The following is a 12519-nucleotide window of genomic DNA, read 5'->3' as shown; positions in this document are numbered from 1 at the left end:
AAAAAAAATATCAGTAATATGCATAGCTAAGAACTTCATTTGGACAATATTAAAAGCGATTTTCTAAGTATTTAAATTTTTTTGCACCCTCAGATTCTAGAATTTCAAATACGAGGCAATCTCGGTCAAATATTATCCTATCATAACAAACCATACATCAATGGAAAGCTTATTTACTCAGCTTTCAGATGAAGTAGAAATCTCAATTTCGAAAAATTTAACATTATGACTGGTTTTGTGGTCCAGGGTCACATATGTATTTATGTGCAGTGTTTTGACAATAAAATAATGTTCAGATTTATATACTTCCTTGACCAGTTTTTAGCAGCAATTTACTATAGTAGGCCTGAGTAGTAAAGTTTTTTTTATATAGCAGTCATTTTTGACGGATATATTAGCCTACCATTTGTATTGCTATATATAGTTTAGCTACAAATATTAAACTATAGTTACTATGATGAAACTATGTTAAATTTGTGGTTTCTGTAGATTTCCTACAAATAGCATAATTATGGTTACTATAGTGAGAGAAGAGTACATTTGTGGAAACTGTAATTTTACTGCAAATACCATAGTTAAACTAGTTTCTATAGTAAAAACATGGTTAATTTTCCAAAGAGCTTTAATGAGTTAACACATACACGTTCAAATTCACACAGAATAAATGTAGATGAAGGTGTAGGTATTTTTTATTTGTATGCCGATCATTTATCTTCTATGATCTTTGATCGCGGCACTCGGCCTACGTAAGGCATCACATACAGTTGTCTCTTTAAAATCACACAGATGATCACAACACACTATAAATATGTGCCTTTTTTGTCTTTTATTATCTTATTTGCCTTTTTAGAGCACTTTTAGCTGTGCAGTAGCACACATCCGGTATAGTTTACCGGGAAGGTTGCCAGATTTGCGTGAAAAAAAAATCAACCAAATATCCATTCAAAACTAGGCGGAAAACTGCAGATTTAGAAATACTGTAAGACTTGGCAACACTGGAAGGTCCTAGCAGATCGCAGGCCGGATTTTCACAGATAAAAGGGTTCAGTACATCTGAAAATGCGTTCACTGGAAAAACTGCTACATAGCCTATAACGACTTTCTACTTGGGGACCTTTATTTAAAGGTCCCATGAAATCAAAATTGAAGTTTTTTGGGTGTTAATATCAATATGTTAGTCTTAAGGTTATCTGTATGCCAGTGTGCTCCAAAACAGTGACAAAATTCGCATTTAGAAGATATAAGCATTCAAAGCTTGCAGTTCGTCACTTCCGCCAAAACGGCTCAACGATTTTTTTGACGTCACATCGTACTTCATCTTCTCATCAAACTTTCTGCCCAATCAAATGCTCTCTAGAATTCAAAGCGCCCGCCCCCTACACTATAAATAGACGCTGAAGCCCGCGGCTGAAATAGATCACTTGTTCACAGAATTCGTATTTTATGTACGGTGAATGGCACGTAGTGCACTACAAAGGGGGCAGGGAACGATTCAGAGTGTAAATATGCTTTCTGGTTTCCCGTTGTGTCACGCTAACTACTGCACCGTACAAACACGGTCTGCTCCGGTCCAGAGACACGATAGCATGGAGCGGATCACATGCACGAGTCGACGCAGACTACAAAATGTATCGGACCTATTTGAATTCTACACAGAATGCTATATTTTACAGCAGTATGGATGAGATTGTGTCTGTCATAGTCTGTCAAATGCGGCTTTACGGAGGTCAACGGCTCTGAACGGTTTTAGCCCAAGCTGTGATATAAACGAACGCTATTGGCTATTATAAAAAGGGGCGGGCCTGCTTGACATGTGCCGCCCTGTCTTCCTGTTTCAGTTAAAATTACGTCAACACATAATAATAATGCTGAGTGTTTCAAAGCATTTCAGGGGACCTTTAAATGTAGCGGAGTAAAGTACGATATTTGTCTTTCAAACAAAGTGAAGTTGAAGTAGCAAGTTTCCAGGAAAAATAATACTCAAGTAAAGTACAGATACTCAAAAAGTGTACTTAAGTACAGTACTCAAGTAAATCGTTACTGTCCACCCCTGCAAAATGTAAATATGAATGACAAGAGCCCAAAAATGAAAATTGTTGAAATGGAGTGTAGTAATTAAATTTTATTTCTTTTTACAAAGACAAACTTAATCACTGCTGAACAGTTCTTCAGGTCTAAGTGCTATACACAAGCTTTGACTTCCCATTGCCATTCAGATATTCAGAACAGAATAATAGCTTACTGCATACTGCAGAGTATGCACTGCAACTGCTGATATTTTTTAATAGTGTAGAGTGGAAAGTTTAGGATGACATGCTTCGGTCTTCAAAAGGGTTAGAGTAATGCAGGCAGACAGGAATAATGCATTTAAAAGACTATACTGTCAGTGAATTTCAGCTCTCTCAGTGTGTCTGCCTTTGATCGTATACAGCACACATTATGCAATGGCATACATTTCATCCAGAAGTATGCAATGCTGTTTTCACATGACTTCAGTGGTGTCCAGTTATCGTCTAAGAAATAAATATCATGGTTGATATTTTTTCAGATTAATTTGTCACACTGGAAATAAAAAGTCGAAATGTTGTCCCACATAGTGTGCTTTGGTTGTATACTTGACATTTTGGCACATGTGGGGTCAAAAGGCACAAAGCTGTCTCTTGGGCAGTACCTTTTCAAAAGCTACACTTTTGTACCTTTTTTACCCCTAGAAACTGTATATTAGATACATATTACTACCTAAATGTATATTTATACCTTCTAAAAGGGCACCTTCACAGTGACAACTTTTGTACCTTTTTTTTCTGAGAGTGTATGCATGCAGAAAATTTGCATACTATGCATATATATACATATGGTATGTATATACTAGTATAGTATATATCTGCACAGATAGTAGAATAAAAATGTAGTGTGCTATAATGAACGGAGTAGAGCATTCTAGAAGTAAAAGGTTAATTGTGTGGGGTCCTTCTCATTTTATTTTATTTTTTCAAAACCGAGTTGTCATTTATTGCAACTCTGAAAATCGAGAGATAAACATCAATTTCCTTCTTTGAAATGATTCCGGATAAGACTAAGGGCTTCTTTCAAGCATCATTTCGAATGTTTCCTTGTGAGGTAAAGCAAACAGCTTTCTTATGGACTGTAAATGAGGTGTTGTTGCCGAGCAACGTGAAAACTTGAATAACAAGAAAGCAAAGGTATTAGAAAAAAAGGGTTTTTCATTATCTAATTCCAAGAAGGCATAATGATTAGCTGAGGAGCACTTTGGGAATAAAGAACATAGGTACTAAATGAAACTGAAAGTTGTTTAGAATATTCTGAATAATTGCACTGTTTTTATTTATTCTGTTGATGTGAACTGCATTTTACAATGAGAAATGTTTGAATATAATATGCATTACCTTTATACCTGTAAGCAATGATAATTTTATAACACATCTGTAATGATGACTGCAAACACTAAAAGCAGATGTTGATATATAACATTTTATTCTATTATTTATTATAATCAAACCAATACAAATATGGAGAAAAATCAAGCAGTTAACATTTTGCTTGTTACAAGTTTGTTTATACGGTATTAAAAAAAAATTATTAAATTTTTGGCAAAGCATTTACAGCAGGGACTTTATTGATACCGAGAGCATCTCAACATTATTGTAAAGGGAATTGCTGTCACCTAGTGGTGGCTCATGGACAGTGGTGAAGGAATAAACTCTATATAATGTAATGCACATAGTAATATGTATAATATCATTTTTAGCTGAGTGATCCACATTTGAATCCATGGTTAGCATGTTCAGATTTGAGGAGGAGTTCAAAAGTTCAAAATTCAACCTGAAATACTAATTGAAAGACAATGATTAGAACTATGTGTTGACAAATTAAAAAATATCCATCTGCAATATTAGTGTACTTACTTGACATCCAGAAAATGTATTTATTTATTGTGTTCAAAGAACATGAAGTCCTACAAGAGAAGAATAACAGCAGATTATTAATGATGCTGAAACACAGAGTTTATAAAGCGAGATGAAACAGATACAAACTGGTCCAACCAGTAATATGTTGACGAATAATTATAACTTATTTTTGCTTACTATGAGAAAACATGCTCCAAAAAGAACAGCTTTGATCTTCACGTCCAGATCCATAGGAAAGGAGATTCCAAAATTGTCTGCATCAGTGAAAGCTTCTCTCACCAGACCTGTCCATTGTTTAGCGATTCTGCCCACCTTTGTTGATTCGTCCACAGACAAAACCTATTTAGATGCAAAAAAATAACTCTTTATCATCATGAAAACTGTTTTGTGGTAGGTAAAAGGATCATAAGGTTTTATACTTTTATGATTAAGATTAAAGACCAACCCCCGGTTTCACAGAGAAGGCTTAAACCTAGTCCTAGATTAAAATCTAAGTCTGAGCTGTTTCAACTGAAATAAACTTGCTCTGACTGATCTTAAAATATAACAGTGCCTTTGTTTTGTCTCAAGATAGACACCAGTAATGTTTTTTGCTAAGTACGTTTATAAAAATTACTTAAATGTCCTAATTGAACTATGGCCTAATCCTGGTTTAGTTTAAGCCCTGTCTGTGAAACCGGGCCCAAGTGTAATTATCAAACTATCATCAATATTTCTGTCTTGTATATGTTTCATACATCAAAGTTCACATCAGCGCAACATCTGCATGAACAGAACGGCCCCACGATCTTCAGAACTGCTTCTTTCTTCTCATTCTGTATGGTATACTTGGGAAGTAAAGGATGCCAATTCTGGATCACATATCCAATCGGGTTGCCCGGTGGAGACTGGATTTCCAGCTAAGAGGAAGACAGTTAAGACACATAAACAGTGATTTGAGTTTAGGCATAATTATTCTTGAAATATAGTAGATCTGTATAATTATTCACAGCTCAGAGGTTGCATTTAAGCTGTTAATTAAATCACGAACATGACCAATGATGGTGGCTTTGCCGAGTACCCATCAACAGCACATTGGTGAAGTTGATTTGAAAGCATGACATGCATAGGCTGGGTGTTTATTTAGCAATGGTCTAAAATATTAATAGGGTCAAAGACATCTAAAAGTGTCCATGAGTGCCCAAAAAATGTGAGAAATAAAGTCATAAAATCAAGATATTACATTTTACAAGTCGCACCACATGACATTTTACAACCTCAACTAACCTTACATTTTCATGAGTAGGTCAAATTATCTGATATATTAGGAGACTTATAGACTTTGACACTAAAATAATTTTTTTAAATACCAAATTATTTAATAAAGTTTTATTTTCAATAACTTCGTTCTTGCAATGAGGCTTTCTTTCTTCAACTGTATCACTGATTTATTTATTTTATTTTATTTTTTAATGCATGCCAAAAAGTAATTAATTTACATTTAATTCAGAAAATTAAAAACATGCCCATCATAGAAGATATGCATTCGATTCAATACAATCTGGGTTTTGTTTTAAAGAAATTAATCATTTAAATAATTTAATGCAAGTCTAAGATCCAATAGGAGAATTTCTTCAAAAACATTGTTAAATCTTATCAATCCCAAACTTTTGTACAGTAGTTTACATATGGATTGTAAAACAATTTTCATCCAAAGCATTTTTTTTCTACACAAACAGCACAATGATAATACTTCATGAATCTACAATCCAGCCAGCTTATATCTTTAACAATGAAGCCTGAGATACAAATCAAAGACTTTGAAACCTGAATAAAAGTGAGAATTACGACACAGAATGTAACTTCATGAACCAAAATCTGCATTACCTCTTGCAGGCAACAGGGAAAACAGCAGCTTCCACACTTCAAAGGACGAGTGAGTGTCATCACTTCCTGTCCCATGTTATCCTGAACATGAAGGACGAATGACCGCAGTGGTCCACAGAACTGTCTATTACAGCAGTCGTTTTCCTCAGCCACAAAGAACACCTGTTGCCCCATACTGTTCCTCACTATGTACTTATTATTGGTCTCCCAGCCCAATATAACTGTGATACGACAAAATAAAACAAAAATACAAAAGTAAGATCCATCTTGTTTGTCAAGTTTTGTGCACTGCATTAACTGACCCATCAGTAAGCCCCACCTTGGTAACTGGTTAGAATCCTGCCTTGCAATTGCCTGGCAACTGGCAACTACCATATTAACAGACAAACCCTTGCTGTTTTCTAACTCTATGGAAGTGTGTTTGGGTGGTTTAATACTACACATTACAGAAGTTACACAAAAACAACGTAAGATATTGTGGCTGAACAAAAAGTATCCAGAGAGAATACATACAGTATTTTCAACCGATAAATAATTATTTAATTAACTCTCTGGTGCTGTTTTGGCATTTCTGACCCAATTTCTTTTAGAACTTTTTACTACATCTGAACTGTACAAACTTGGTAAAGGTTTTGGCACTTGTTATGAAAATCATGATTCAAAAAGGTTAAATAATACTGAAAAAATTGTCTGTTCATGATAAAAAATGACCGCATTAGAAATGAATGGGAAGTGAATTTCATCTAGTAGAAACATTTGGTACTGCCCCCAAACAAAATCCTCCTGAAAACACTTTTTTTTCGAAATATCAGCCTCAAAGTTGGAACACAACTTACAATACATTACACCATGTGTAAGTGAAATATGTGGGCAGTGAAATACTGTAAATACAGAGTGATAAGGAAAAAAATAAAAATAATAAAAAATACTAAAAAAAAAAATCGGTAACACTTTATTTTAGGGTCTCTTAACTAGTGGCTTATTAGCATGCATTTTACTAGAATAATAGCCATTTATTAGAAGTAATTATGCACATATTAATACCTGATTCTACATGTCCTTATTCTACATCCCTTATCCTACCCAATACCTAAACTTAACACTACCTTACTAACTATTAATAAGCAGCAAATTTGGAATTTATTAAGGGAAAAGGTCATAGTTAATAGTGAATAAGTGTTCCCTATTCTAAATTGTTACCAAAAAATGAAACCTGCTTTAAAACCCAGCAACACAACTGTAGCTGTATAACTTTACAACAGCAACACTGCTTCAACAAAAAAGCAAAACAGCAAGACTTATTTAACATTAAAACAAATTTCAAAAATGCTGTCTAATCACTCTCGCAGTACTATGATGTCACACACAGAACGGTCTGTGCAGTGCTGCTTCAAGTCCAACACCTATTGTGTTTTATTAGGAGACGCACAACAGTTCTTCTGTGGCTTTATAGGTAATATTTGCACAATTTAGCAAAATCAGACAATATTGTGTCTAATATATACCACAATATCCAGGTGGATGCTGCACATTGGTGGTGGTTGAGGAGATTCCCCCCTTTCATGTAAAAGCGCTTTGAGTACCCAGAAATGCGCTATATAAATGTAATGAATTAACTTCTTCTTATTAAATTGTTGTAAATAAATATCACGTTTGCAGCTGGTTAGTGTTCAAAAAATGCTGGGAAATCACTTCATGTAGCCCTACAAGAGTGATTACTGATAAACTGTCTGAAAAAAATAAAGTCACATTTTAGATCTCCGCCTGACTATCAAAGCTGCTACATAGTAACGACTTTCTACTTCGAGGACCTTGATAGAAATGTAGTGGAGTGAAAAGTACAAGTCTTTTAAATGTAGTGAAGTTAAAGTCATAAGTTTCCAGAAAAAATAATACTCAAGTAAAGTACAGATACTCAAAAAAGTATACTTAAGTACAATACTCATGTAGTTACTGTCCGCCTCTGTGTGTATATATATATATTATATATATATATATATAATCTGGACCTTGAATCTGTAATAAAGCTGTAATAAAGTTTGATTGATTGATATATATTTGCAAAAACAGATAACTGAGTTTTTAACTATTTTCAAAATTAAAGTTTTTTTCATTGTGCATTCCAATTAATCTCTGTAATTTTTTTTTTTTTAACCAAATCAAAATAATGCAACTGCAGTATGATTATTTAAAAAAGTAACCAAGGGGGGTCAGTTTATTTCTGTTATGTTGAGATAATAGTCATTTAATCTCAACACATGCAAAATATTCATATAATATTAAAAAAAAAACTAAAAGAAACATCACAACATTACCTTCTGCCAGCTCAACTTTCTGCTGTACAAGAAGTTGATCAATCTTTGTTGGAAAAAGGAAATAAATGTTAAAAACCATCTTTAGGACTTTGGATAGCATGATAATCATGTTGGCATTTCAAAGCCCAGCCGAGTCACCATTTCCTAAAAACATACTGTCCTATCTCATCTCGCAAAAAAAAAAAAAAAGATTTCATTACTGCCTACAGTTGCATGCAGAGCTGTTCATACCCAAAAGCTCTAAAGCGCTACCTGGGTCAGGTACTCCAGTCCTGGTGGGCAGCCAGCGGGTCTTTGTGGAACTGGCATCACAGGCCCTTGACCTTTCAAAGAGAAGAAAATTATGTGTTAAGCAGGAGGATCTAGAAAAGTGAGGATTATGAAAATTTCCTTAGATTTCCTTATATACTGTATAACAGCAATTTAACAGAGTGCTGTCAGGATCAGGTTGCTGATGATAAGGTTTTGACACACTCACCATTATTTGTTGCCATGGTGGAAGGCTGCAAATTATGCTCTGCAGACATGCAAACCAGAAAAGCAAGTTAAGCAAATATTTTCCTGTATGGTTTTTCCATGCTTTCCAGGGAATGGAATTTCAGCAGCCCAAGATTTTCATAGCAAGTGAATCCTCAAAACAAACAGAATGGCATTAATACACAATATTCAGGTTGGGAACTCCTGGACCTGGACCAATTTACCAGGACATAACCGGGAGATTGGATATGTAGCCTTCCTAAACACATTTTAGGATAATCCACTCGAATACAAGAGGTTTGTAACATTACTTATTATACCATGTTTATAATTGTAATAATTGATATAAACTGCAGCTTTTGTACTTAAAGTAACCTGTACACCATAATGCATTCATAACAAAAATACACAGAAAAAAGTGAATTCATACATTAATTTAACATATTTTGAAGACATTTAAGGAGACCAAATATGACCAAATAAACAATCAGTCAGTTATTTAGATAATTAATAACTGGCTTACTCACTGAGCCACATCATTATATACAATACAAACAAATTGTCAATGATGACCAAACGAACAAATAATCCTACATAACGTGATAATTTGATGAATCCAGAGGGTTAGAAACTATAGGCTACTGTAACATGTAAACATGCAATTGTTACTTTAACGATCGATTTCTATGCTACTTCGTTGATGTATAACTTAGTCCGACTTATTCAGTCCTAGTTTTGACGTTACAGGTTAACTGACAAAACTTTTTTTATATTGTATGCTGCATTAATATAATATGCAAAAAACTCACCTGTTACTTGTTCAAAGTGAAGTGCTGTGGAGCCGTAGATCTTGTGTTTTAGTCCTTCACTTAAATTGAATTGACTAAATTCCGCTCGGAGAGAGGCCAGTTCTTTTTTATATATTATTGTTATTTTAGTGGGCGACAGTTATACAGAGCTGTTTTCTCTTCGCTCTTTATCTGCCTCACATACTGTACATGAGTTTCCTTCCCGGGAAACAATCTGCTTCTGCTCACGAACACACCCCTTACAAAAAAAACAAAGAGACTGACTGGGAGGAAAAAATCTCACTATTTATATTCATTTTTCTTTTCTGTGAAGACCCTTTGCATTTTTCAGTAGGTTACATTGAATGACTCGTTTGGCTTTTAGACGGAAGTGTCTCTATGGATATAAACAGTATGTGTATGGAAATTGTCAACATTTGGGCCAACATTTTCGAAACCGACTACGTTTTTCTTTCAGGTGTATTTAAAGCTTTTTCAGAAATCTTTTCAATACATTTCTCAGGTTTTTACTATTTGATGTTTCACTTTTTTCATGTTTAGAAATTAGATGAGCCTTGACGGGTTGTGCAATCTCACAATCCACCCATATTTAACAGGAAACAGCTTATTAAAACAACACAGTGGAAGTTGAGGCAAAGGTTTAAACCACAAAAAGGCAAAACCGAATGCTTTTTGCCCCTTAAGTATTCCCTTGTATTTACATAAAACTCTTTATTTTAAAGACAAAACAATCTGTTTCTGTATCTCTTTACAACTGGTTCTCTAATAGTTTTATTACCATAGAAAGTATTACTTCAGATCATAACATAGTGTCATTCATAAACAAGTACCAAAAATATCAATATGCGTAGTCTTGAAGTCTTGCTTCTTGTTTCAAGTACCCTCAATACAAATGTTAGTCAGTGAAGTTAAGGCATATTACATTTTTATATTTTATTTATAGGGGCCTATATATATATATATATATATATATATATATATATATATATATATATATATATATATATATATATATATTGCAGAACAGAAGTCAGGTGGTTTATGACAAAAAGCCACCAGAAACACAATAACAAACTTGCAGTGTAACATTATACATACTTTTGCACTCGAATCCAGTTTGAGGTACAAACACAGATCAGCACTTTCACACAAAGTTGCATGTATCTTTTGTGATACATCTGTTGCAAAGCTAACTTGTGCCCTTGAAAGTATCAGAAAGGCCGGGGGTCGAGCAGAAGGGAATGTGTGACTTAAAATAGCACACTGATAAAGTGAGACAGGACACACAATAATGCCATGAACTACTAGTAAATCTAAAAACAGAATGGCACAGTTGAAGAAGTTTCTAAATAAGAATTTATCTTGAATTCTTTAAATGTGTCATACTGCTTTTTGCATTCATGGCCATTGTGAATCCTTAAATCAACATTTTACGGATTAGTTAAACATTGACATGCTCTAGATGGCTGACGTTATATTTGCAGCAGGTTTATGGTGACACGCCTTTCTTTATTTGAAAAGATAAAAAATAAAGAGGGATGGAGTGACAAGAAGAAGTGTGTATGAAAAAGTTTGTACTTCTGTTATAAAACTGGAAGAATTATTAGTTAGGTGAGACGTAGATGTTTTACACTGTGCTGTAATGAAAAAAAAAAAAAAAAAATATATATATATATATATATATATATATATACAGTATATATATATATATATATGTGTGTGTGTGTGTGTGTGTGTGTACAGTATATATACGTATATATACAGTATATATATACATACAGTATATATATATATATATATATATATACATATATATGACCCACTCAATCTTTAGCTATGATACTAAGTGTAAAGAGAAAATTGTTCGGCATTTGTATTAAAAAAAAAACTAAATTTAATCTCCAGGATGGTTTCACTCTTGTTTTAGAGTGTGCTCAAAATACATGAAATCCTGTATATTCAAAATGAAAAAAAAATACAAAAGTAAATTAATGTAATTATGAATTATGTAAATATATATTATATTCAGTTAGAGCCTAAAAATGGTTTTAAACATAAATGTGTTTGATTGCACCATTATTGATTTACTATTAGAACTAGTCTTAAAATTTGATAGGGAAGCTAATACATAATGTAAAAAATGTATTAATGAAGAGTGCCTGTTACTTACAATAAGAAAGCAGGCTCCTAATATAACTGCTTTTATTTTCACATCCAAATCCATTGGTAATTGTAAGCCAAAGTTGTCTGCATCATTAAACGCTTCTGCTTCAAATTCTGTCCACTGTTTACTAATTCGACCAATCACTGAGGACTAATCCAGTGACATCACCTGGCATCAAATAAGCATGTGACTGTAGACTGATGATCAGTTAGACATAAAACTGGTGTAGAATTTCATTTATAAATCAGTTGAACTTCATTCTGCGAGCAAACAAACAAATTCCCAGTATGGGTCACCATACTTGCCCGTATGTCACTTCACTTTCACTTTGTACTGTACCTCTTGCAGACAGCAAGGAAAGCAACAACAACTGCAGTTAAGGGGGCGGGATAAAGTCATCACTTCCTGTCCCATGTTATCCTGGATATGAAGCAGGAAGGAGTGCACTGGTCCACAGACCATGCGAGTTCAAAAATCGCTCTCCTCAGCAGCAAAAAATACCACACTAAACTGTTTTTCACCACATATTGATTATTGGTCTCGCATCCCATGAGAACTGTAAGAGAAAGAGAGCATTTGTAGTCATGTGACAGGGGTTTAGAAAATAGTTTCTAGTGCAATCAGTGGCCAAACATTACCTTCCATTAATTCCACTTTCTGATGAACTAGAAGCTGGTCAACCTGTGATAAACAGCATTGTAGAACTTAATCTGTCTTTTGTTACTTCTGGAACAAAAAGTAACAAAAGACAATTTAACTGGAAACACTGTGTGTAAAATGTAAGTTACACACAATATAAACATATTGGTTAACCATTGCAAAAAAGCAATATCTCACAATTGGGCCAACAAGTGATTGTCTTTATGAGTGAGTTATTGAATGTTTAAAAGCAATGATCCATTCAGTAATGGCACTACTGTCTATTGCTTGGAGACACGCAATGGTTTGATTCTTGTTTC

The 12519-nt window shown here is 34.0% G+C and overlaps 1 protein-coding gene and 1 pseudogene across 4 annotated transcripts; both read right to left on the bottom strand.

Annotated features, from left to right (window-relative positions):
* Positions 1-2103: 2103 nt before the first annotated feature.
* On the bottom strand, positions 2104-9657 carry LOC306881420 (phospholipid scramblase 1-like). 3 transcript variants are annotated; one of them, XM_079435516.1, is made up of 9 exons: positions 9397-9657; positions 8589-8627; positions 8363-8433; positions 8111-8153; positions 5796-6016; positions 4667-4828; positions 4107-4268; positions 3927-3976; positions 2104-3851 (listed from the first exon to the last, which is right to left on the bottom strand). In XM_079435516.1, exons 2-8 carry the CDS (start codon positions 8602-8604, stop codon positions 3947-3949), a joined length of 705 nt encoding a protein of 234 aa, XP_079291642.1. In that variant the 5' UTR covers positions 8605-8627; positions 9397-9657; the 3' UTR covers positions 2104-3851; positions 3927-3946. The 3 variants fall into 3 exon arrangements, with proteins under 3 accessions (XP_079291642.1, XP_079291643.1, XP_079291641.1); XM_079435517.1 differs by having other exon boundaries at positions 2109-3851; positions 8589-8741; positions 9397-9618; XM_079435515.1 differs by lacking the exons at positions 8111-8153; positions 8363-8433; positions 8589-8627; positions 9397-9657 and having other exon boundaries at positions 2111-3851; positions 5796-6365.
* Positions 9658-11308: 1651 nt separating this feature from the next.
* On the bottom strand, positions 11309-12205 carry LOC306881593 (phospholipid scramblase 1-like; annotated as a pseudogene). The gene is made up of 4 exons: positions 12199-12205; positions 11815-12116; positions 11567-11728; positions 11309-11347 (listed from the first exon to the last, which is right to left on the bottom strand). The product of its transcript is annotated as a phospholipid scramblase 1-like (transcript).
* Between the last annotated feature and the right edge of the window lie 314 nt (positions 12206-12519).

This window comes from Barbus barbus (assembly GCF_936440315.1).
Source record: "Barbus barbus genome assembly, chromosome: 15".
Taxonomy (NCBI): domain Eukaryota; kingdom Metazoa; phylum Chordata; class Actinopteri; order Cypriniformes; family Cyprinidae; genus Barbus; species Barbus barbus.
Note: the sequence above shows the minus strand (reverse complement) of the source record. Positions and strands in the feature narration are given on the sequence as shown.